The 26,467-nt window shown below is 44.7% G+C and overlaps 1 protein-coding gene across 1 annotated transcript; it reads left to right on the top strand.

Annotated features, from left to right (window-relative positions):
• The first annotated feature begins 92 nt into the window (after positions 1 to 92).
• Positions 93 to 26,037, top strand: LOC126547533 (acetyl-coenzyme A transporter 1-like). Its single transcript, XM_050195483.3, has 10 exons — positions 93 to 199; positions 4,259 to 4,538; positions 6,053 to 6,360; positions 8,126 to 8,280; positions 11,636 to 11,832; positions 14,157 to 14,341; positions 14,974 to 15,094; positions 19,085 to 19,306; positions 19,878 to 20,047; positions 22,287 to 26,037. The coding sequence occupies exons 2-9, from the start codon at positions 4,278 to 4,280 to the stop codon at positions 20,034 to 20,036; spliced, it is 1,608 nt and encodes a 535-aa protein (XP_050051440.1). The 5' UTR covers positions 93 to 199; positions 4,259 to 4,277; the 3' UTR covers positions 20,037 to 20,047; positions 22,287 to 26,037.
• Positions 26,038 to 26,467: the final 430 nt, after the last annotated feature.

Below are 26,467 nucleotides of genomic sequence, written 5' to 3'. Positions count from 1 at the left end.
TGTATTATGAGACAACGTTGCATTTTTTATATTTAATATTGTGTGGCCGAGCAGACCTTTGAAACGTAGCGCCACTGGCGGTGTAGCCTGAAGCCCTAAAGCGACTGAGACACGTATGTGTAAGCTCCGGCTAGATCGTCTGCTGCAGTCATTCTACACGAGGAATAAATGAATGACACAGGATAGCCAACGTTCAGAGGTGAGATGAGCTATCTAGGGATCGCGCCTTCACATTTATGGGATTTACAAGAGCTTTAGGACAAGCTCTGCGTGGGCAGCCAAGAAAGATGAAAAATAATACGCTGCCCAAACAGGAGTTAGAGATTGCTGGGCCTGGCACAGGTTGTGCTGTTCATTAATCAAAAGTTTAATAGGAATTATCGCTTGCGCGATCTTGTATGGCCCCACGTCCACAGGACGTTGTAATGTCTACACGACATGGCATACGTTAAGTACGCTGCATCGTCGATTGACGAATTCGGATACAAGTGCAGCTGCTCTCGGACGTCTATTTATAGTCGCATTTGTATCGCGAGATGGAATTTTTGAGAACGTTTTACAGCCCGCTCTTCTTCTAAGCATGCCGGGATGTTCTGTTTCATCCGACGTTTAGCAGCTGTTGGCAATCCGCCGGAAATATGACGTATTGTATGTTGTGTTACACCAATTTCCAGAAAGCGCCATATGAATCGATCCAATCGAACCGATGCTGATCTCTTGTGCGCCATAAGTACGTATGTCTGCGGCTTAACTAGTGCCTGGATAGATTACCGTACGCTTATTATAGGGCACCTCTTTGTTTGCATTTACTCTTATTCGCCTGAAGTCGTATATGTCTAAAACTACCAGTTTCGGCTAGAAAGTATTTTTGTTTAGAAGCTTCCCCACCAAGCACTTCTTTTTCTTCAACGCAGCACGCGTTACATTTTCGCAGCTAGAGCGCAAAATTTTGATATCTGCCTAACCAAACGAAACATAATGAGCGAGGGGCATCTCGCTCATTAGAGTGTGTATACATCACAAATAACTCGTGGTGATGAAATAACTATCATCTTTATTTCACCATCATGTATGCATATCCCTGAAGAATCGGGTTGTACATGTAAAGTCATATGAAATGCTAAACTAAACTATCAGCCATGCATATCTTTGAACACAGTGGGCAGTGTGTTGTGTAACGGACATTATATACATCATTCAAAAACATGTTATTTTATTGCTGTGTTACTTAACACACCTACAAATTGAGATATTTGCATCAGTAGATGTCGATAATTAAAATATTTCTATTTACTATGTACTATGCTGGATTCCAGCATATGAACATTCAGTTACGTAACTCTACGTTCAATGTATAACTATCTTATAAATGAATGTTTACAAACTATACATTCAGCTGTACAACTGTTTGATAAGTTATAGCGTCCAAAAGCAGCCTAGTAGGCTCCTTACTAGAATCTAGCATTTACATTCATAGCAACACTTTCAAAACTAAGCACCAGTTGTTGCAACACTCAGCAATGACACAATGTCCCTCCGCTTCTACATACTTGCAGTTAATATGTTGTTACAATTGGCAGCAGTTGAATCATTCGAACAACCTAAATCTGTCAAACAGCTTCATAGCCTCGTAGGGCTCTGCTCATGTTTCCGGCGGTTCATACCTGGTTTCGCGGATGTCGCTCACCCTTTGACAAATCTTTTGCGTAGGAACACTCAGGTTCAGTGGACCTCTGAGTGTGAAGCCGCTTGTTGCCAGCTGAAGTGTTTGTTAACTTCACAGCCCATACTCCGGCACTTCGATCCTTTGTCACCAACAGAGATTCACACAGACGCCAGTGGCGTTGGCATCGGTGGCGTCCTCGTTCTGCGCTCTAGGAACAACTAACATGTCGTCGCGTACACAAGCCGTTCTTTAAGCAAGCCTGGACGCAACTACACTGTGACGGAACAAGAATGTCTAGCAGTAGTATTTGCTATGCAGCGGTTTCGCTCGTACGTCTATGGTCGCCCGTTCACCATTGTCACAGATCACCATTCTCTGTGCTGGCTGGTCAATCTTCGTGACCCGTCTAGTCGCCTCGCTTTATGGGCCCTTCGTGTACAGGAATATGTCTTCACTATATTGTACAAGAGTGGCCGTCAACACGAGGACGTGGATACCCTTTCTTGGATACCACTACGTACGACGGATTGTGAAGCTGACAACTTTGATCACCTTATCGCTTCCCTTTCGCCTGACTTTCCCAATGCCTTGACATTCGCTGCAGAGCAGCACAATGACCCAAGCTTTAATGCTCTTTTATTTGTCACGCAAGGGCCTATAACCTCAGGTTGATTTTGCGTCCGAGATGGTCTTCTTTACAAGAGGAACTTCTCAACAATGGGCGCCCGCTTTCTACTGGTGGTTCCGGAGTCTATGTACACATCTCTTCTGCGCGTTACGCACGATGACCTGACCTCAGGTCACTTAGGGACTGCGTGAACACTTAGTCGTACCAAAGAAAGGTTCTACTGCCCTCAAATGTGCAAAACAATTGACACCTATGTTGCCAGTTGTACACAGTGCCGGAGCCACAAGCTACGTACCTCAGCTCCAGTCGGTCACCTGCAACCAGTAAAGCCCCCCAGTTCCCCTTTTGAAAAAGTCGGCATAGACCTGATCGGACCGTTTCCGCGTTCTTCAAGAGGCAACTGGTGGATCATTGTGTGTGCTGACTACCTGACGTGGTGTAGTAAGACGGCAGCTCTATCCTTCGCCTCTGCAGCCCAGGTTTCCCAGTTTTTGCTGCATTCAATCATACTCCAACACGGGTCGCCTTGCGTAATCAACTCCACCTAGTCACTCCGTAATCAACACAACAACTCCACCTTGCGTAATAATAAGTGACCGCGGTCGCCAATTTATTGCCGATATTGTGGAAGAATTACTGTATTGGTGCGCCTCCACGTTCCAACACTCAACAGCTTATCATCCACAAACTAATGGGCTCACCGAGCGCACAAACTGAACATTGATAAACATGCTATCAACGTACGTCGCTTCGGACCACAACAACTGGGATGAAGTATTACCATTCGTGACGTATGCTTTCAACTCTGCGAAACACGAAACAACCAGTTTCAGCCCTTTCTTCCTTCTTTACGCACGCCCACCTCGTCATACGCTGGACACTATCTTTTCTTTTGTCATCCATGACAATTTGTCTATGGCGGAGACTTTGTGTCGTGCAGAAGAGGCTCGTCGACTTGCACGCTTACGTACATTGGCCGAGCAAGGCCGCTCTAAAGCATGCTACGACAGTCGCCACCAACATGTTACGTATGTTCCTGGCGACCTCGTGTGGCTGTGGACTCCAATACACAGACGTGGCTTGAGCCAAAAGCTGCTTGCCGATTATGTGGGGCCGTTTGTTATCCTTGATTGTCTAAGCGAGGTGAACGTCTCACTTCCAATGAACGTCTCACGCAAGACTGAGGTGACGCATGTTGCCTGCCTGAAGCCGTTCATGCGCAGGAAGCAGGAGTGACTTGCCGGAGGGCTTCGTCTGGGATAGGAGAAATGTTACAAAGGGTCACTGCAAGTAAAATATGCGGGAAGCGAGAGTGGAGAGAGAGAAGGACAATGTTACTGCTATGATTTGGACAGTTATTTGTGCTTTGGTGATCATTAAAGCAACTCCTTAACCCTCTCCGGAGATGTAACAACATATTATCTGTGCAAAAGCTTCATAAATCCATCAACGGAACATTTCCTCAAGTAATTGACAACAGCCAGTTTTCTGATTCCAGGTCCACTTGATTCACTTCCGGTGTCCAAGACTGGTTATAGCAAGTTTTCCGCTAAGTCTTTTGCTGCTTCTTGATTTCGTTACTGCCTAACCGTAGGGAACCTTGCGCTATTAACATGTTTAGGCACAACCTCTGCACTTTCCTCCAACCTGTTTAATTCTACATTTATTAATTAGCATTGATAATTTATTTCTATATTTTGACCTCTCACACTGCACTGAATAGGTCTATGAATTCAATGTTATAGGAGGTCTCCCCTTGCAGTCTTTGATCGTTGGGACTTCCTCCAGTATATACCATGTCTGTGTAGAATATTGCATAGTAAGATGATTCTGATCTTTGTTCTGACACCGAAACATTTACTGCAAAATTGACAGCAGCTAGCAAATTTAGTGTTCAAAATTCAATGTGTTCATTGATTATCAGTGACCATATGAATGTTCTGTCTCTTGTTGTTCAACAACAGAAGCTCGCCACAGCGTGACATGGAGACGCGCAAGCGTCCCACCAGCGAACATCAAAACTCCATCGGTGACAGCAACCTGGCTCCAAGCCGAAACCCGCAGCTGGAGGATGGCTGGGCAAGCGGGGATGGTCACCATAACAGCAAAGACCACGCTGGTGGTGCACGAGAAGAGTGGCGTAGCATCGCACTCCTGCTGTTTCTGTACGTGCTCCAAGGCATCCCACTGGGCCTCGGTTCAGCTGTGCCACTGTTGCTTCAGAACAGGCATGTCAGCTACAAGGTGGGCTTTTGATTCAGCAGCTATATGTAGGGGCACTGTGTTACTTGTTCCCCCAAAATTTGCTTCCAGTTTTGTAGCCCTTATACAAGGTATCGCTCTTGTGGTAGATGTCATTGCTGCACACATGACCCCTCTGGAATTTCCCGGTGAAGCCTTTTGTCCATAGGACATCCGAGTCATGCCCCAATGTCCGTACACTGTTTTGGAGACGAATAGGACATCTGGTGGATGGCCTGATTTGGATATCCTATCACGGATATTGCGGGGTGTTGCTCATGGACCTTTTCAGGCTTACACATGTATTTGTCCTCCAAGAGGCTTTGTCTTTGAGTTTGCTTCTAATAGAATTATGTTTTCTCGTACGTTCTAATGATAATCCGAAGCTATCATGTCTGCGGCTCATATTTACATCATAACTTGTGGGTTTTCTGATGCAATTTATTTTAAAAACTTCAGTTCGTTCAATACGCCACTTGTGCCTGGTGGAAGGCCTAGAAAAATGAGGAGGATGCTGCACTTCCGCACGCAATGTATCTGTTCTTGCTGTGCGGGCGCTCTGCCTGTTGCCTCTGTCACACAGCAGGTGCTGCAGATGCAATATTCACAGAAGCAAACACCGTGCAAAAGGCCCTGACATGTCCGTGAAAGGTACGCAGCATGTCCCCATGATGCCCCTCGCGGACATGCACGGGATGTCCGCAGGACACTGAAAGTGCGGCCAAATAACTGTGTAAGGGACATCTGGAAGACGTATTCAGCACACCCAGCATAAACATGTTCTGGCAGTGGATGTCCACAGGATATTCAGTGGACATCGTTGCAGTCACTGGGTTGTTGGCCTAATTGGTGTTTGCTAAGGGACATACAGTCAAACCTTGTTATAACAAGGTCGCATGTAACACAAAATTATAATACCTTTGTTATATTCTATATTCATTGCATGCTTATATTGGCAAAAATATTTTAGGTTTACTTAGTGATATGCCTTAATTTTTATGTCCACATTCATTATATCAAGGTTTGACTTTACTTACCACTAGACTGACGGACGCGAAAGTAGGAAACATGAACGTCAACATGGATGGTAATTTCCAACTGGTTACAGCACTTACAATTAGAATGCTTACCAAAGCATTGTCTTTGTTTACACAGGTGCAACTTGTCATCTATAAGCATCATCCTTGTTTCTAAACAATAACACTATGACGTCACTGGCGTGCATCTGCATAGACTGAAATGTTCACCTGCCATTCTTTGTCATGAAGTCACTTCAGTAATTAGCCTCAATGATCTAAGGCTTATAAACAACTTTTTTTTGTTATTATTGCAATAAGAAGCTTAAAATGACTGGGAAGTCATGGCACACCCTTGCTTGTTGGCAACTCGTTGGTAGTGGTAGTAGGTGTTTCAGTCTCGATGACGTTGACATATGGAGGAGCTATATCTGGTTCTGAGGAGTAAAGATTAATCGGCTTACTTAAGGCTAAAAGGATACACCACTTCATGTCATGCAGGAACAAGCCCTGTTCAGCTTCGTCACATGGCCCTTCAGCGTGAAGCTCCTATGGGCACCCATCGTAGACTCTTTGTACTCGAGCCGTTTTGGCCGGCGCAAGTCTTGGCTGGTGCCCACTCAGTACGCCATTGGCTTGTCCTTCTTCTGGCTGTCGTCGCACGTGCGGTTCCTGCTGGGCGACGAGGAAGGCAGCAGCACAACGCAGCCCAGCGTCCTCTTGCTGACAGTCATTTTCTTGTCGCTAAACTTCCTGGCTGCTACTCAGGACATTGCCGTCGACGGCTGGGCCCTCACAATGCTCTCAAGGTGAGTGAATGAAATAGTTCCTACAAGCAGCAGTGCAGCATGGTGGCTTCTGCCCGTCAGCATTCATTTCAGGCAATGCAGTGTTCATGCAAAGCAAGTTGACAACATTCCCTCTTCTTGTGGGACAAGTAGTGTAAGCCTCGTGCAGGTTTGTTCTGGCTAATTCTGCAAGAATTCAGACTGGCAGTGAAATGGCATAAACTCTATTAACAATGTCCAGAGTGAATAGATGTATACATAGTATATTTGCCTGGTTTATTGTGTTACTGTTCTATCCCCAGTTCCATCCTATTGAGCAATTTTGAGTGCTGTTCAGGAAACTTCCCTGTTATACAGTGATTTAGCTACCACATTGCACACAGCAGTTCTTGTTTTAATTAACATACCATGTAAGAAAAGCATGATATACAACCTGGGCATTATTCAGTTCAGTTTATTTGTTTGATAAGAAAATAAGTAATTGTGTGAGGGATATGTGCAGGACGTATTCAGTACACCCCTGGAATAAGCATGCTCTGGCAGTGGATGTCCACAGGATATCCAGTGGACATCATTGCAGTCACTGGGTTGTTCGCCTAATTGGTGTTTGCTAAAGGACACAGTCAAACCTTGTTACAATGAAGTCGCATCTAACACAAAATTGTAATACCTTCGTTATATGTTATATTTGTTGCACGCTTATATTGGCAAGAAAAATTTTAGGTTTACTTAGTTATATGCATTAATTTTTATATCCATGTTCGTTATATCAAGGTTTGACTTTACTTACCATTAGACTGAGGGACGCAAAAGTAAGAAACACGAATGTCAACATGGGTGGTAATTTCCAACTAAAACCAAAGCTTTAGTTGTAGAAGACTGGCAGGCAAAAATTGGGATCGGTTAGCAGATTCCACTGAGATGCGAAGAACATTCAACTCAGCTATGTCTTCCGTTTATGTTTGCATCTTTCAGCATGACATGCAAGGGACTATGCAATTAGTTTTTCAGACAGCTTTGCCAGAGTCAAACCGAAGTCGGCTAGTGTCATAGTCATTGCCTGGGCTTCTTGAACAGAGTTTGTGCTTGTGATCGCTCAGGGTTGTTCTCTCTACAGGTTGCCTGGAGAGTCCATGCCTATTCTAAATTTCACTTGTTAGGTTGGGCTAGGTTAGCTGCACCCTGCCGGTCTGGAGTGCCTACGCCTCAAACTGACCCGCTGTGGTTGCTTAGTGGCTTTGGTGTTGGGCTGCTAAGCACGAGGTTGCAGGACCGAATCCCGGCCACGGCAGCCACATTTCAATGGGTGCAAAATGCAAAACACACCCGTGTACTTTGTTTTAGATGCACTTTAAGGAACCACAGGTGGTCCAAATTTCCGGAGTCCCCCACTACGGTGTGTCTCATAATCAGATTGTGGTTTTGGCACGTAAAACTCAATAATTTTTTTTTTACACCCCAAACCATGTTGGAGCCATCCTGGAGGCATAACGCACTGGAACAGGCGATAGAGATATTTGCTCTCTCTCTCTCTCACACACAACCACTAATCAGTCGAAGTGGGTTATTGCACGAAAATCCATCAGACAATTTCAGGAGTCTAGTCTATCATCATCTGCTGTCATCAATGTGTAATAGAGGTATGCTTAGTTTCTGTCATGAGTAAGTGTATAATCTTTTGAAGCCTTGAAGTATTGAAATGCACGCCTGCTCTTGGGAGTTATATACGTATATACTGGGACTCGTGTAACCTTACAAATGCCATGTGTCTACTTCACCGTTTCAGGAGGCACGTAGGCTATGCCTCCACATGCAATTCTGTGGGGCAAACGACTGGATATTTCTTGGGCAACGTGGTCTTCTTGGCTCTCGAGTCTGCAGACTTCTGCAACCGTTACCTGAGGTCTGAACCTCAGAAGGATGGCATTGTCACTCTTGATGGTGAGGCTCCTTCTGCCACTTGGCCATTTATTTTACTGAACAGCTGTTAAAAACTCAACATTTTGTTTGCTTTCTTCATCCTTTCAGTCTTTCTGTTACGCTGACAACAATCGTCGTCATGATCATCGCTTTGTTGTCAGGCCACCTTCTCATCCTTGTCACGGGGCAAATTTTTGCCCATTGTCCCTGCAATTTGAACCCATGCCCCTGTGGTAATGTGCAGTTAGGAGCTGGATGTGGCAAATCAGTTCTGCGGAAGATTGCGTGGTAAAGGAAAATTAATGAAAGGGAAAAGTTTTATCCACCCTTCTGTAGCATGAAACTGTTAAGGAAACCCATACAGGTCTCCCTAGAAAGAAAGCTTTGCAATTGAATAAAAATTCATATGTGCTTGGGGATCGAGCCTGGGACCATCGCCTTCCCGGGGTGATTGCTCTATCATCTGAGCTAACCAGGATGCTAGCAGATCGCAGCACAATGCCGAATTAATCAACAACTCGAAGCTCGGGGACACAGAATATGGCAAATCAGTTCTCTCAAAACCTGCAAGGTGGGAAAAAGTTCATGGAAAGAAAAATTGCTAACCACTGCCCTGTCAAGCCGCTCTGGCACTTGATAATTTGTGTGGAGTTTTCGTGCTACGCCGACTTGTACTCCAGCCACATGGAGCTTTTTGCAGCGCGATCAAGCCAGATCAGGATTAAATTTATTGATTGCGATTGGCCCCTTTGAACAAGCTGCAGAAGGGAGCCAGTCACAATGGAAAAATTTGATCCTGATCTGACTCTATCGCAATCGAGAGTGCCCCATGTGACTCGGGTATCAGGGAGTGGTGGCATCTGTGCATGTATTTCGGGGGCCTCAATATGCAATACTGTAAATGATAGTACACTTGAACCTCGTTGTAACGAAGTTGAAGGAGGAGCCGAAATTACTTAGTTATATCTGCTAATTCGTTATATCCACTATTGTAATTAAGTGCAATACATGCCCAATATGGTGCGCAATTGTAAACATGGAAATAATATGACACCTCTGTGGCCCACAGAACCATGCTACACAGCCACGCATGCAATGAATTTTGAACAACAAAGGAATCTTTGGCGTGTGCAACGTGTGACTTGGTACCTAATGCGACAGCTTTAGATAGCTCTCTTCTGTTCCACTGTGACAGGCTTTCGCGTCCACTTTCTACTTGGTTCGTCGTGGTTGAGCAGCACATGGCACACAACACAGCGCTCCAGCAAGCGAACTTCTCTGCACTGGCTTGGCTCGGCCGGCTCGAGGCCACCGAGAGTGCACCGATGCCAATGCAATTTCGGAGGCCACGTCCAGTTGCCAGCCCGCGCGGTGCGATGCAGGGAGAGGAAGAAGTGAATGCGCAGCCTGGGCGTGACCCCCCAAAATTGCGCAGGGGAGGTCTCTTAGGCCAGGCCAAGCTGCGGCTGCCTATGCGGTGCACCGTAGAGAAAGACATAAGTGAATGCACTAACCTTTCGCACCGCTGTGTGTAGCCGCGCAGTCTTGTGCATGACCCCCGAGATTGCGCTGAGGAGATCTCAAAGGCCACGCCCAGCTGCGCCTGCCTGCAAGGCACCCCGCTCACAAGTGAATGCACTAAACTTTCGCACCGCTGCACATAGCCTTGTAGCCAGGCACTAGAAGAGAGAGAGGTCAGGGGAGAAGTGCGATCGTGAGCTGCTGCTTGTGCGCAGCTGCGCAAGGCTGTGAGAAAGACCGGTGTTGCCTAACGACGTATTTGATTCGGGGATGCAGGAGTTTTGAACTGCCACTGCAAACAAGTACCAAACCCCGTGGAAAGCGAAGTACATAGCGCACAACAGTTGGCTATATTTTGAGACGAATCTAGTTTGTTACATCCATCGGCAGGACAGTTTCACTTTGTTAAAACGAGGTGTTAAAATACATGGATCTCTATGGAAAAGACGGGGAATGCGGGAGATGGAAATTCAAGACGATGAGCAAAACGTGAACAAGGTGAATGCAGGAGCCAACGTTTCGACAAGTGAACTTGTCTTCTTCGCCTTGAAGAAGACAAGTCCACTTGTCGAAACGTTGGCTCCTGCATTCACCTTGTTCACGTTTTGCTCATCGTCATGGATTTCTATGGTGATTTCAAGGGAAATTTCATTTACTTCGTTGTACTTATTATTTCGTTATATCCCGTTTCGTTATAATGAGGTTCGAGTGTATATGGATCTGTTATCACCAGTAGTGAAAAAGAAGCAAGCAAAGCATCCATTCATTGAAAACGAAACTATGCATAGTAGGCAGTATAATTGTTGCTTGTGCCTTGAACTGTTTAACAGAATGGCCTTCTTGATACGCTAGATTGTGCAGACTTGCTTTAACACACTTTCCTCAATGTCGTCACAGTATACTGATGCAGCACATCCACCGCAGCAAGTGCATCCTGAACCATTGGTTGAGTGTATAGCATGTAAACATGTGCAAGCAACTCAACAATGCATTTGTTAGCAACGCAGTAGGTTCTCACTACAATATGCTTCCAATACGCTTGCAGCACAGGCATTGGATGCCCTGAGTTCAATATAGCCAATGTCAACTCCATTATGGATGAGTTATCTTACATTACATTACATTTTACAGTAATTTTTTCCCATCGCAGAGGCAACTTGTCCATGACATATGTTCCCTGCACAAGCTGGCGCATGGAGTCATAGACTCTGCTCCACTGCTAACCACAGTCAGTTTTCATCTTCCTACACACTGTCGCAGGTCTTTCCTGTTTTATCCGTCCCACACCTTCCTCAAGAGTTCATTGAACTGTTGGCAAATAATTTACAACCTCCTTGACATGGGTAATGTTGATATACTCGTGTCATTACACTTCTCTAAGGTTGTTATGAACAGCGTGGCTCATCCTTGTATTGAGATACATGTTCGAGCTCTGCATTGATTAATGTACATTTTTAAAAATTTTTTCTGCCATTCTTTTATCCGTCCTTGCATTTCTGTTCTCTTTAGTTTATATGTATGTGCATATCTATAGTTATGGCTAGTGGGCCTGTGCTACTTAAATGCTGTTGTTGTCTTTCACTTTATTTTGTTCAATGCATTGTTTATCATGCATTTTGTGTGTTTATAGTGCTTTTTTCGCTGCTACATGCACCATGCAATTTGTACTGTACTGCACCACACTAAAGGCACCAAGCTGTATGTGATCACATATTCAATAAATAAATAAATTAGTACCGATCAGCGAATTTTGTGCATTTGATATGGAGAATAATTCACTTGATAAGGGTTCGTTATATTCGACTGTATATGCTCGGCTTCACAATGCAGCCCGCTAATTGCGCTGTTCGTGCAGGGTTCCTGTATTTCTGGGGCATCGTATTCATGGTGACGACCACCCTAGTGGCCGTGCTGAAACACGAGCGTGACGCAACTGCCACGGACGACGATGGCCACCCTGATCTGGACATTGCTCAAACCTACAAGATGGCACTTCGTATCTTTCAGCTGCCCAGTGTCCGCACATTCTGCATTTTTCTGTTCACATGCAAGGTAAACGGCATTTGTCTCATTTATGTGCAGCGCACATCTTCATTAGTATCTTGCACCAAAGTAGGAATACATAGATTAAGTACAATGTTCAGACGAGTGGTCTCGGTTTCTCTTATGGCATTGGGCTGCATAAACATGTTTAGGACGTTGCATTACTTTCAGCATGGCAAACAGTGCATACAACAGAACAACAGATGAGGAGCATTGCCAAATCCATCAGAAGTGAAGTGGAGAAAAATGCGAAAATTGCACAGTGAAGCCACTAATTGTCAATGGCAAACACGTTTTTGTAGATTAAATTGGCTAATTTCGATATATCTGAATGTCCAAGTGGTGCGTATGAAGGTGTAGTTACTAATAGAAGCAATATCTACTTAGTTTCGGTTATGTGATTTGGCTCACTTTGAAAAAAAAAGAAAGATCTCCTCAGATACAAGCAGGACCCTTGCACTGCTAGAAACTAATCTTTATTTCAAGAGCTGCAATACATACAACAAGCACAGAACATTGCAAGCTTAGAGACACACAAGCATAATGCCAAGTCTCTTGTTCTATTGCTTGTGCTGTTTTCCATTTTAAACAAAAACCAATTAGCCTAGCTTTGAACTCTCTAGCTTAGTGTTACTGCCTTACCATTACTGCTGCTGCCCTGTCCAAGCGGTAACTGTGCACGTACGTGCAATTTTGAAACGCACAATACCTGACGGGGGTAGCAGTGGTAACAACATTGTCGCAACGCAGAACAGGACGTGCAAACAAGAGACAATGACAAAAAAGTGCTGTTGTTGCTGGGGCACTTCGGCTACCATGTTATAGTGTCAGCTGGTGCCTTCGGCATTCGCCTTGCATAAACAACATTTGTGCTTGTCTCCGCTTCGCAACAATATGTATAAGGTTGTAACATCCTACTAAAAAAGCTCCCTTGCCATTTCTGGCCACACTGTGCATTGTTTAGAGGATGACGGCGCAGAGTTGGGGTCGCCTAAGGCTGAGGGATTAAAACAGAAGACTTAAAAGGGCCATGCCAAAATGCTTGGTCATGCATTATGACATATTTGGACAGTTGCCATTGGTGCTGGAATCTACCACGGAGAGGGTAGCAGCTCACCTGTGAAACCGACTCACCTGCTGAAGCAAGTAGCCCTAAATATGAATGCTTACTCCCACCTGATGCAGCATGGTGTTGGCTTGTCACGTGACATGTGTGGTTTTGAAGGTTTCACTCAGTATAAGCCTGCCTGGCAGAGGTGTGAGCCCACTGATGTTGTGAGCCCCCATGGCGTCAAGCAAATGCCGACTTTGCTTGGCGCCCTGTTGCCCATGTGCTGCAGTGCAAACAGTACTCCTGATGTCCCAACAGCACAGATTGTTTCCAAGGGCATTCGCGATATTTAGTCTCCTAGCGTTTTTCCCACATCACCTTTGACAGTATATTTTTGTTTTATACGGCAATGCAGGCTTAACTTGTCTTTTGACAACATGTCCCAGTCATGTTTATACAACCTGTCTGCCTCCAGTCATTCATGTGCTGCGCACGTGCAGTACCTGTAATAACGCCCTTGATCAAAGTGGTCAATGTAGCACTGCAGGAAAAATAGAAAACGGTGATAAAGCTTTTTTTTCCAGTAATGAGTAACACTAGGAAAATGAACTGGCATACATTCCAGGCCAACAACATTCTGTGCTCGTCCCATAGACTGTGGCCTTGCTGTGGCCCTGGAGCCAGATACAAGCCAGGAGAGCTGAACATGCCAGCCCTTGGCCCTGGCACGTTCCAAAGGCTTTGCCGAAGGTGTTCTGTTCTGCACTGGTTCTGAAGTGCAGAGTGGCAAACAATCAGGAGGCGCATGCCTAGGCATCAACTTCTGGAACCATTGGTAGTTGGTGACCACGTGCTTTGTGTCGCAGTTGCTCCTGCCAGGTCTTTTGAACAATCTTGGCTGTTTCTAGTGCTGTAAAATTGTGAGAAGCGTCCTGAATTCAGGCTTGACTAGACCTCCTTGTTTCAGTCTCGTTGCATGCCACTACAAACAGCTGTTAGACGGTTCATGCCAAAATCACCCCGAAATACTACTATGCACTAAGTGGGCATTGGTATGGTTTGCCACAACAACGATATGCACACTTCTCGTTTGGTTGGTTTCCCTCTCCAGTGCTCATCCTGTGATGATGTTTTGTAACTCTACACCGGCTGACAACTGTGAGAACTTTACTCGAGCCTTGGGCTCAAATATGTCTTGCCTAATGCTTGCAGCAAAGTGGCAGGCTTCTTTTGCTTGATGCTGGCGGTTGAAACTCAAGCAGGCTGTACCACAACTGTGCAGGTCGGCTTCGCCGTGGCTGACAGCGTGACGGGTCTGAAGCTCCTCGAGGCTGGCTTGCACCGGGAAAATTTGGCCCTGCTGGCAATACCGATGGTGCCCATTCAGATTATGCTGCCACTGATGATAAGCAAGCATACAGGTGGCCACAGGCCACTCGACGTGTTTTTCAAGGCCTATCCATACAGGTGTGGAACTCGGCATGAAGGGGCCTGCAGCTTTGCAGTGACCTGCTTTCTTTTCTTTCCCCACTAGTCCTGCTTTGTTAAATAAAAATGAAGCATAATTTACTTCATTCATTGAGGGTTACAGAAGCATTGCGCTTTGTGTCCATGTGGTGCAGAAGGTTGTAATATTTTAATATATAAGAAGAATTTAAGAATATTTTTTTTAACGATTAGTGCTGAACTCTGTCACTGTTACTTCTGTGAGATTCTTCTTCACTGAGCAGTAAGGAATCAAATCTAATGGCATTTCTTCCCTGCGACCTTCATGAGAAGTAAGTGAGCAAAATTAGTTTTGGCAGAAACAAACCAATGGATGAAAGGACAAGCGAAATGGCAGCAACACAAGCATGTATGAAGAACAAAGAGGAGAAATTCGATCCAGTGATCAACTCTTGTTGGCTAGTGAATTAAAAATTGTACCTTAGTTTATCACCATGTTTGGAATGTTTCCAAGGACTGAACTCTGTGGTACGACACATATCATGCAAGCTTCATGGAAAGCTTTATTGGTTGCACTGAAGAATAACCCTTGAGCACATATGGTTGCCTTTATACGTCATTCACTCCTGTCGCATGACCTCTGGCTCTTGTAGGTTGCTCCTTGGAGTGGTGTTCATGATTCTCCTCCACTGGACATATCATGTCAAGAATCCAGATGGAACCTTCCCCATCTACTACTATGCAATCATTGTTGTTGTCTACGCAGTACACCAGGTAAGCTTTGTATGCACATACAGTGAAACTGAGTTAAACCGTAGTTGGCCGGATCTCGGAAAAAGTATGTACTACTAAACGGTAGTACTGCTTAACCAAAACAGCATAAGATCGCTCACTTACCTGTCAGAAACAAAACTCAGAGAGAGTGCGATGAAAGGGCAAAAACATGCAGTATTTATTCACTTCATGTGACAAGTCTTATTTTCATTTTATGCCGCGACGGCTTAGCAGTGACGACAGCGGCCTCAAACTCAAAGCTGCGAGCCAGCTCTTCAGCCAGCCCCCTCTTCTCGGCAAACACTCGTGTGGCAGATTCCTCGTTTGCATTGCATATTCTCCATGCACGGGCGCGGTAGCGCTGTAGAAGTCGCGAGGCGCTGTTCTTGTCGCGATGATTGCATTCATGAGGCTGACGTAATGCATAGCTTCTGCCACTGTCGGGCCTGAATCACCCGTGCTGTCACTTTCCATGTCGTCCTCATCACTGTCGTTAGGCGACACTTCGGCAACAACAGAGGCAACGATGGTGAAAAGTCAAACCTCGTAGCTGACATCTTCTCGCTGTTGCAGCAGCGCTGCCGAGCAACTCCTTCACATTGCAAATGCCACACACCGTAGTCAACGGTAGATCCCTGTTGCGTGCCAGCGCCGATTTAATCGTGCCATGTTTGATAGTAGAGGGATGTCCCATTTTTCTTCTATGCAGAGCACCCAGTGTTTTTGTCTGAGCTTCGCCATGATGTGGGTCCTAGCTTGCACGATGCCACTACCACGGCCATAATGCTCTCTGGCATGGGGCCAAAATGATGTTGATGCGGCTTCACACGCAAATGCATAGGGGTGGTTTTGGCACGTAAAACCCCATAATCTATCTATCCAAATGCATAGGGCGCTTGGAGGCCGTTGTTCCGATCTCTGAGACTTGTTCTGCCAGGCCACCCAATGGAGACGACGTACTGCTGTGATCGCACAACGAAAAGTGGAAACACTACGTGTTAATCGATACATACGCACTAAGCTGGTACGGTTTATGCGGATACAAAACGCATTATGTTCAATGGCCGCTGAGTCGGAGATTTGACTTTACTACTCTTAAAATGAAACTATTGTTTAAGCGGGTACGGTTTAACGAGGTTTTACTGTAGAATGACCTAGCCAAATTTCCTTACGGACGTGGTTTCGTTATGATCAGCATCTAAGAGCTGATGTTATAGAAACATCCTTCACTCTACTTTTTGTTTTAACGGTGATTTAACGGCGACAGATACATGCTGGCTGTAATATTCCAGTAGCACAGTACAGCTGCGTGCAGTCATAGCTGGATAATGAACTCGGGCATTCCATTCAACCCTGAAGGAGTTCTTGACATGTTTTTTGAACGTAGTAGATTAACATGCCCAGTTGCTCATATGATGTTTTATAGAATATGATGGCCTATTGGCTTGTTGTATTCGGTGCCTTCAGTTGCCAGTGCAGAGACAGCAGTAGACACCTGCAACCAATTATCGGTGCTGTTGTCAGGGCCCCACATAAGGTGCTCAAGCTGGCCAGACTCTTAAGCATAAAGCATTGGTAACTCAACATGTCCATAAGAGCAGGTCTTAAGAAACAATACTTATCTATAATGGTGCGAGTCCAGGTGCAAATACATAAGCCGTCCCCCATTTTTCTTTTTCAACAGGAGGACATTTTCACACAGACAGGAATGCAAAGCACAGTGCAACAAGTGGAACCTTCTTATAACAAAATTGCATTTGACACAAACATATCTTTGTTATATCCAATATCTGGGAAAAAAGTCACAATAAGGTTTATTTATGTTAGGGTCGGTAATATTGATTAATGATTAAACGATTAAATGTATCTCGCAACACAATTAATCTTCATCAATGGAAGCCTTTCATTTAACCGACCTAATCGATTAGGCCTGCTCGATTAATTGCTATAGAAAATTTTACAGGAGTGGCGTGAAAATTTTGCCGTCGTACTGAAATGGCGGCGCATGAGCAGTGGCTGCGTGATTGTGGTAGAGCGACTGTTTTTTAGAGTCCTGAAAGATGCCCAGCCGAACGCTTCCCCTCCCTTCTCCCCACACTGCACACACCAGCACGCCAGCTGAAACCAGAGGCTTGAAATGCCCTCGCACTTCAATACACACTATAGCAACCCAGTCGTTGATTGTCATGTTACTCCCAGTCCACCAAAGATATGGCACAGCATGCACTTTCGGTTCGGAGCATGTATTTGACACAGCCATGGAGTTCATGTCGATTCCAGCAAATCTATAGTGTCCAAGCATCTATTTATTCTCGCATGCTGGTTGTGTGGCCGCTCAAGGAAGGTGTCGGTTTCATCCGAACATCCCAGCCAATTGACTTTTCTTTGCTCTGTAGAAGATAGCATGTGGTTTAGAATTCTAATCCAGTAATTTTCTTTTCCCGTGTACGTATTGCAATTTATTGCATATTTCAGCTGGACTTCACCTTTCACTTCTGCCATTTTTCTTATTTCTTGTTTAATTGTACTGTACGGTGATCCACTAGTGTCATGTACCTTGTTTAATTCTGCTCTAATTGCCATTTTATAACATATATTCTCTATCTTTTCAAAAGTCGCAAGTGCAAACTATAGTTAATCTTTAACAATATAAAGATTATCATATATCAAATGTTTATACACTCGTGTTTCGAACTTAGCTCCAGATCTCAAACTTCAACATGGGATCCTACTAAAGCAGATAACTGTGTTTCAAGCTTTTTAAATGTGCCCAGCAAAAAATTTCGATAAATCAATTAAAGGCTAAAATGATGAATGAAAAATCGTTAACCGAATAAAAAAATTGATAGACCATCCCTCGTTTATATGAGAGAAACACAGGCGTGATGCCTCTGACAGGCTAGCAAACACCTTCCTGCAGATATTCATGGCACCTCAGTGGTCTGCCACGTTAATACGTGGCAAAGCCACGAAAAAAATAAATTGCACACATGCGCTTTGCACCATCACTGACGTGCATCCATGCCATCAATATGATAGCACAGGATCGGTCAGCACACTGTCTTGCCGGCTTTGGCCAAGCCACTCAGCTGGCCTAATTGCACAGCGCCCTTGCCCAACATGTGCCATTCCAAGTTGGTGTTTGTGAATAGTCAACAGGCGATTTTTCAGACAGTGGAGGAAGCGCATGCAATCTCAAACTCCGCTACTACGTATATCCATTGCTTAGTCTAGCCTGTATATCTCACTCTCTATCGCCGATGCAATCAAAGAAAGGTTGTGAGCATATTGCCGGCGAGTATCCCATGAGTATTTGTTGCCGATCACTTTGCTGGTTGTTGACAAATTTTTGTCACAACTGGAGTGCCTAGGTTGCTCGGCCTAACCAGCGTTGCGGTTTGAGTTCAAATTGACTTGCAACAGCTTTGTTCACGGCCGTCACATCAGCAGCATCGCAGTGCAGACAATGGAAAAATTGAGCTGCACACTGTGTGGTGTCCGCAATTTCGGTTGCCGTTATATATTGGTTTTAGGGGCAGGTGGCCAAGGCGCAGCATATAATTGTACAGATCTGAAAAGTCGGGTAGCTTAAAAATTGGTTGACGACTGCATTTGCCATTTTGCTACCAGAATACACATTTCGAGCCACACAAAAGCGAAAATTTGTTTCGCTATTACCAATATTATGTAGTGTCGGATCTTATATTTTCGGTTTCTTTATAGCAGGACAATACATATTCCAGTGAAATAAAGCAAAGCCAACCAAATTTTACATTTACTTCGTTACAGTATCTTTGTTTGTTATGTTACGGTTCAACGAAAAGTGCTGAAAGATCAGCTGCGTTTGTAGCGTTCAGATGTCTTTTATTACTGGCAGAGCCCAAACTGGCATAAGGATACGTCTTTCACGTTACTTCCCTGGGTGACTTCATTTTATGACTGTGCTCACGACTGAGTGAAGGTGTGTGTGTGCCTGACTTTGGTGCGCAGGTGACCGTGTACAGCATTTTTGTGTCCCTGATGGCATTCCACGCAAGAGTGAGTGACCCCGCCATTGGGGGAACTTACATGACTCTCCTCAACACCATCACCAACCTTGGCGGCAACTGGCCCGCGACGCTTGCACTGTGGATGGTGGACAGTCTCACTTTCAAGAGCTGTGTTGGTGCCGCTCAGGGATGGCTCCACTGTTCCTCCAAGGAAGACCTGGATGTGAGCTTTAAGTGATTCATCACTTTTCTAGCAGTTATTAGACAAAATGGTTTACTTGAGACAGCACCATATCCATGGTGTTAACTAGCACATATAGTGTATTCGAGGCATTGAAGTTACATCTGGCTTTAATGATAAGAAATGTGGTTCTGTGAATGTTGTTACGAGCACTGGATATTGCCATAAACTGATCGTGCTGTGTGATCGTGCCGTGTGGCCAGTAATTTGTAACGCTAAATGACATCCGTCTTTAACTGCATACCGTACCATTTGCATAGCATTGCTGTAGCGCTGGCGACAGCTGGCATTCAAGGAGGTGCACCTACTTGAATATGAATGTATAGTTAGTAGCACTGAAATGGTCACTTGATGTGTTCTAAATATTGAAAAGTTGATGACAAGACCTTACGCAGTGTCCTGACAAAGCCAGCACCATGTCTCAAAAATACTTGCCTCCCACATCTTCAGTAGCAAATGTGTGCAAGGGGGCCTAAGTATACGCAAGTTTCTTTTCATAATTGCTGATGCTATATTGACTGTCAAGCTCTAACACTGTCCACGTTTCCTACAGGCATGTAGCAGCCAAGGAGGCATCTGCGAGACTACGTTAGATGGCTACAACATTGAGATGGTGCTCTGCATCGTGCTTGGCTTCCTGTGGCTCCTCTCTGCGCGGCGGTGGGCGCACTGGCTACAGTCCCTGCCGCAGTCTGCGTGGAAGTGCACTTGATCATGCTGCAAGTACGTTCCAAACACTGCCATCAGTGGATACCATGAAGTTGTACAGAGACCTTTAACTTTCCCTTGCATGGCTAGACACCTGTTTTCAAGTGAAGCTTGGTTTTTCATCATCTCTCCTCCGCGGAGGCATGACCACACGACTTATGTGTTTTACATTTTCTTTCGCAAGTTTAACTGTTCATGTGTGCTTTGATTTGCTGAAAAAAAGAACAGCGAAGACTTTGTAGATAACTAAGCTCAGAACAACATGCCTCCTGAAGGCGTAGCCCTCAAGGAAAGCACAGGGAAAATTATCTGCGGCTGCCCAGGGAATGCAGAAATAATGAGGAAAATGAAAACGAATGAAAGACGACTTGTTGGTGGTGGTAGCAGAACCCACGTCTTCCACATTTCGCATGCAATGGTCTATCAACTGAGCCTTGGTGGCAGCTGCTCGCTTGACCACTTTCTTGAATATTTGTGTATGCACACTAGACCTGCCCCTGGCAGTGTTAGCCAGCAGATGTGTAAGTTTTGTGTAACATTAACTTTATGTATTATATTGCAAATATATAAAGATGTTAGTCGGTAAAAGGCATTGCAGATCAAAACCTAGTTCACTGTGAAATGTGGGGTGATGCACTTCAATTGCACTATGTGTGTAGCTCATAGTGCAATAGTGCAAACTCAAGGCCATGGCAGCAGATGTGAAGCATCCTTTCAGATGCGTACAGGCATTATGCAAGGGCAAGCGCACGTGCACCACTAAGTTTTGCAAACTAAGAGTTTTTGAACAGGTTTTGAATTAATGGAGCGTTCACGTTTATATGTCACTAGGTGAAAGTGCATTGTGGTACGGTATCTCAGTGTGTGGTGTACTAAAAGCAGGCAGGCAAGAATTACTAGAAGAGGTGCGAAGAACATTGCACATGGTTTGAGAGCCTACAGCAACGAGGTGGATGGAATACTAGGATAACTGTGCGCACTGAGCTTCAGGAATTAGATACGTTATCCTCACTACTAAGTATTACAACGCAGAATTTAAAATACCAGTGCATAACAGAAAACAGAAAGATACTGCATAACTTGAGTACACAGAAATTATGGTTAAAAAGAAAAATTGAGACTTTTACGCATCATTCATGTACAACTCCATCCCAGAAGAACTCGTGAAAATAAAAGTTATAAACAGGTGAAGCGATTGCTTAGAAAATGGCGCATCACACTAACATAGAAGCTCTTCTTTCTTTTCTTTCGTGTCATCAGATTGGTGGTAATCAGAAAATTCCCATAACTATGATATTTGTGATTCTGCTAGTTCAGTGCTTTGTACTGTGTCGCTCTGTTAGGTTGTCTATTACCTTTTGTTTAAAAGCAGTGCATGACCATCAAGCTGCCTGTGCACTTACAATCCTGTACATATGCAGAGGTGTGCAGAATATGTATACAGTACTTGTAAAAGCACTTTCTGTAATAAAAAAAAAATCATTATAATTTGGGAAATTGAGGTGAGACTGTGCAGTGCTTAAAACATGTTTGCTTAGTATGCTCCATTTCATGCTTAGCAGGCAACAGTGAAGGAGCTACACACATAGTGCAATTGAAGTGCATCACCCCACATTTCACAGTGAACTAGCTTTTGATCTGCAATGCCTTTTACCGACTAACATCATCATATATTATTAATATAATACATGGAGTTAATGTTACACCAAATAATATGTTGTTTGTATGCCTTGAGCTAACATTACGTGACGCAAATGCTGCGAGTGTAACAAATGAAATCAACATTATGCTGTTTTACGTAGCATATTCTTTATTCTTGCTGTCATGTGCTCGCTCTATTTTATGGTCACAAGTGAGGGTAGTCTATAATGTCACTCTAGCCTATGGAGCATTGGAGCTGCGTATGAAATGCAGCATAGAGATCTTGAGAGGAGCTCAAGTCTCAAGATATGGTTACTCAAGATGTGCTTCCACTGCTGGATCAGTTTGCATGTTAAGTGGGCTTACAGATAATGGTGGGAGCTTTAGAGCTGACTCTTTACTGTGCAAATATTTATTAATGGAATCTGGTGCAACAGAAGAGAAAAAAGCAAAAAAAATTAAATATAGTATTTGTAACATAGTTCATAGTATTGCGTAAGGTGCGCTTTCCAGTGAAAACAACACTTGCCATGTTCATGAAAACGTGGTATGGCATTCTATGAAAAACTTTGTGCCGTCACTGAAGATGGTTACCTGTTTTTTTTCTTTCCAGATGTGAAGCTACGCACAAGAAACTGCAATGGAAACTTCAACGACAAGCTGTGGAACTGGATGCCACTTCTTCAGTCACTCATGCATTGTATAAAACTCGCACTTTGGTTTGTTGTGAAAAGCTATGCCTGAGCTGTTCAGGCATCTGTGGTACTGTACATTTGTTAGGTCAAAAAGCATTCCAACATTTTCAAATGTCTCTGTACAAGTTTATACTGTATGAGCGTGATCATGTTTTCCTAACCAAAAGTTTTATAGTCGCCTTTGCGACTAAGTAAGAGACGTGAAGACTTATTGGATTCCATGATTCGCCCAAGTTTTATGTCTATTCTGTTGCATGCAGCGAAAAAGGAAAATTCATCGACGATTACAATACTCCCTGATGAGAAATTTGAGTGCAGCTGTTTAGGTGCTTTGAATTCCACCGGTTGCGCCGCTCATTGTTCAGAAAGGAAGCGTGAATGTGTGGCTCGCGTAGAGCGCATTCTCCAGCGGCGGCAGCGCAGGCAAAGTAGCGCATGCTTAATGAGACTGAAGCCCACGCCAACACTTTGTTTCCATATATGGTACCAGTGGATGTGCTCGTCACATGGCTTAGTAACGACGTCATCGGTGACCGGGTGACAGCACCTGCTACTATGGCACCATCTCGTAGCAGATCATCGCCGTAGTGCACGTCGTGGTGCTTCGCCGTAGTGCACTCCATTTGGCATCAAAGACATTAATTGATTGAAGAGCAGCACATACCTAGGGTCCTTCATTTTCAGATAAAACCTGATAACTCCTCAATTTTGTACCCCTAACAAAATTTATAAAACTCTGATTGAACCCCATTTCTCCCCATGTTTGCCCTTTCTTGAAGGATAATAATAAATGCAGGTGTTAGAAAACTAATGAACGCTGCCCACCTTTCGTGATAAGAGTGGTCAAGATATATCAATATTATTATTATTACTAAATGAATGCAGCAAGCACCTTATTTTCACTTAAACACTTAAATATATTCACTGTATGCTGCCGTTCACTGAATGAAAGCTTGTTGCTCTTTTAGTTAGCCACATTTACATGAATACGATAGTGGCACATTGCATTGCACTTCCCCACACCTTGCATACATGCATACATGCATACAGTGGTAATGTATTTGGAAGCGAATTAACACAGTGCTGATTCGCTCTGTTTTGCAAACGGGAGTCGTGATGTTGAGAGGATGTTTACCTAACTACGCTACATTCTAAGAAAGGTGGCTGATTCTTCTAGTCAGTTCTTCATTAATTTTGTTGCAAGAGTGTATATCAGTAATGAGTAAAACGGGGCGACAACAGACCAACATGTCTAGGATGGAGACAGAAATGTTCAAAATGTGCATGATATAATGTATGCCAGCAAGGGTTTGTGAGCTAAGGAAAGACATCATATCTCCTGTGAAGCATGCCGGTGTGCGCTACTTTTCGTATACTTTATTATTTTGTTGAAAAACTCGCAGTTTTGTCTGAAAGGCGAAGCATTGATTGCGATAGCAAATTATTAGACAGCTATACGCAGCAAAGTTAGTAGTTTTATCAGCTGTATAAGCTATTGTAATTGTTTGCTTACTAACTAATTAACAAGCATGGTGTCATGCACACACAGGCAAATCTGAACACATCTCACTCGACGATTTCAGACACTTGCTGTCAGAACGCTAGTGTGGTGAAGAGCAGCAGTGGTGAGCGAATTCCCCTTTCTACTTCTTTTTGCTTCAGTATGAACTAGGCAAGCAAGAACACAGTGTAAACAAAGCCATCAGGTATCTCCAGTCGGCTAGCCTTCGAACCCACCACAGATTGCCTCCAAGATAGGATGCGCGCCGCCTCGTGAGAAGACACCCCTGCACCAAGTCACCATCCTTCTCGGCTCACCTTCAGATGTTTTCCCTTGCACCTACAACAAACGGTGTGAGGCCGCAATCTTATCACACATTGACTTTATATGAAGCATCATGCCAGTGGCGGAAATTCGTCTGGTGTGTCCATATAATTTAAATCGCAATAAAAGTGCAGAGAACGAAGTAAAGAAGGCATTACCAAACCCATCCCTATTTATTAGTTTTGTTAACATATGTGGGGTTTTTCTTAAATTTAGTTAAAACTCGATATAACAAACTTCAATATAACGAAATTCTCGATATAAGGAAGTATTTAACTTTTCACAACCTCTTGACTATAGAACACCATGTATTTAGAACCTCATTATAAGAAGTGTGTTTGTAGGCGAATTCAATATATCGAAATTTCGCTTCCACCACAGAGGAATGCCGAGACGATAAATGGAAACTTCCGCGGACGAAGATGGTCAAATGATTGACCACCGAAGTGAAGCTGCGCCACGTTCCGTATAAAGTCTAAGTGCGATAAGATCCTATCGCGCTCCGCGCAGTGTGCTTCAGGCGCGAGTGAAAGTGTGCGAGAGTGAGACAAGAAAGATGGCTTCACGAGTGCCGCCTTCCCGTGCAAGTAAAGGGAAAAGGGTAGGCGAGCGAGCTCGCGGTAACGCGTTCAAGCGTGCGCGAGGGGGCTGGGAGGGTAAGTGGGTGCGCGTCTCGGCCGTGGCTGCCCATGGCTGCAAGCGCGGCTGAGCGCATACGCAGCCGCACACTCTGCTTTAGAGGTAATCTGCCACGTGTGCAAAGAGTGGGCACGCCGAGACGGCATGGCATCATGTAAGCTGTCTTTCCGCGCCTTTAGTATTTTGCGTAATCTCGAGTTTTGGTGGCCCGTCGGAGCGAGAGGCAGGAAAGCATTCGCGCCCCGTTGCCGGCGCTTTTCATGATAGCGTCGTCCCAGTGCAGGCGATGCCATATCAGCCGGTGGGGCGGAGTGCACGCGAAAGCGTGGCTCCGCCCCACTGGCACTGGCACATACCCAGTAACACAAGTTGGTGTGAAATGGGTTAACTGATAAGCAGTGCATATCCAATCTCGCATATCCGTGACCAAAGATGGTCCAACAATTGGTTTGGAAACCGTTTCCTCCATCACAGCAGCCCGGTGCTCTAACCATTAGACCATGGGCTACCCAGTGACCTAAGTTTGTGCGAAAATGGTTAGAGACAGACAGCCCCTCGAAAGTGCGTGAAGTACCCTAACAATGCTAATCACATAAAAAAAATCGTCAACCTATATTTATGACCACTGCAGGACGAAGGCCTCTCCCAGCAATCTCCAATCACCCCCTCCCTGTCTTGTGCTAGCTAATTCCAACTTGTGCTGCAAATTTCCTTTCTCTTGGCACCCATTCTGTAACTCTAACGGCCCTACGCATTACATGGCCTGCTCGGCTCATTTTTTTTTTATCTGACTCAACTAGAATATCAGCTGTCTCTGTCCCTCTGATCATTAGAAAGTAGGGGAGGGATAAAGCTGCAATCGTACACGTGTCCGTAAGCATTGTCATCTTCCTCATGGTGGCCATAATGACAAATCAGTGTATTCGCAGATCCAATATGAATGCATTTCTTTAAAACCACATCCCTAGCAGAATGGAGTAGTGTACCAGCTGACAGTAGATCGAGTGAATTGTTTTACACTACATGCCACAATCTTTTGGGCATACTCAGTAGTTACCATTTACAAGGGCACATTGAACTGGAACGCTGCTCTCCTAAATCTGACTGCGCAGTAAAACTTGTGACCAAAGTTTCAAAGACTCTTGAATGCCAGATCCATTTACTATGACATATTTATTGATGATAATAAAAAAGATTGTTTCACATTCCTGGTATCATTCCTGGCCAACGTTCCTGGTAAAGTTACTGGCAACAGTGAGAAAAACGCGACAGCGTTCCCGTCGACCCGCCAAGGGGTGTAAGACAATGGGCTACGGCGCAGCGACTACGCGCCCCGCATTGGACGCGGTGAGCGTCGAGCAACGCAGCGTTCGGCGCGGCAACGAAGCTCGTTTCTAAGGCAACACCGCATTCACTAGAGGCGCTTTTGTACCGCTTTGAAGCATCGTACTCGTGGCTCAGTGGTAGCGTCTCCGTCTCACACTCCGGAGACCCTGGTTCGATTCCCACCCAGCCCATCTAGCAAGAGTTGAGCCAAAGCCACCTAGAAACAAGCGCAGCTGCTTATATACCGCCGCGACGCCGCGAGCGACGGCGCGAGTTGGAGCCCCGTTTCTCCTCTGTCGTGACGTCACG

Source organism: Dermacentor andersoni, chromosome 3 (genome assembly GCF_023375885.2).
Source record: "Dermacentor andersoni chromosome 3, qqDerAnde1_hic_scaffold, whole genome shotgun sequence".
In the NCBI taxonomy this organism is placed as follows: Eukaryota; Metazoa; Arthropoda; class Arachnida; order Ixodida; family Ixodidae; genus Dermacentor; species Dermacentor andersoni.
This window is presented reverse-complemented; position numbering and strand designations above follow the sequence as displayed.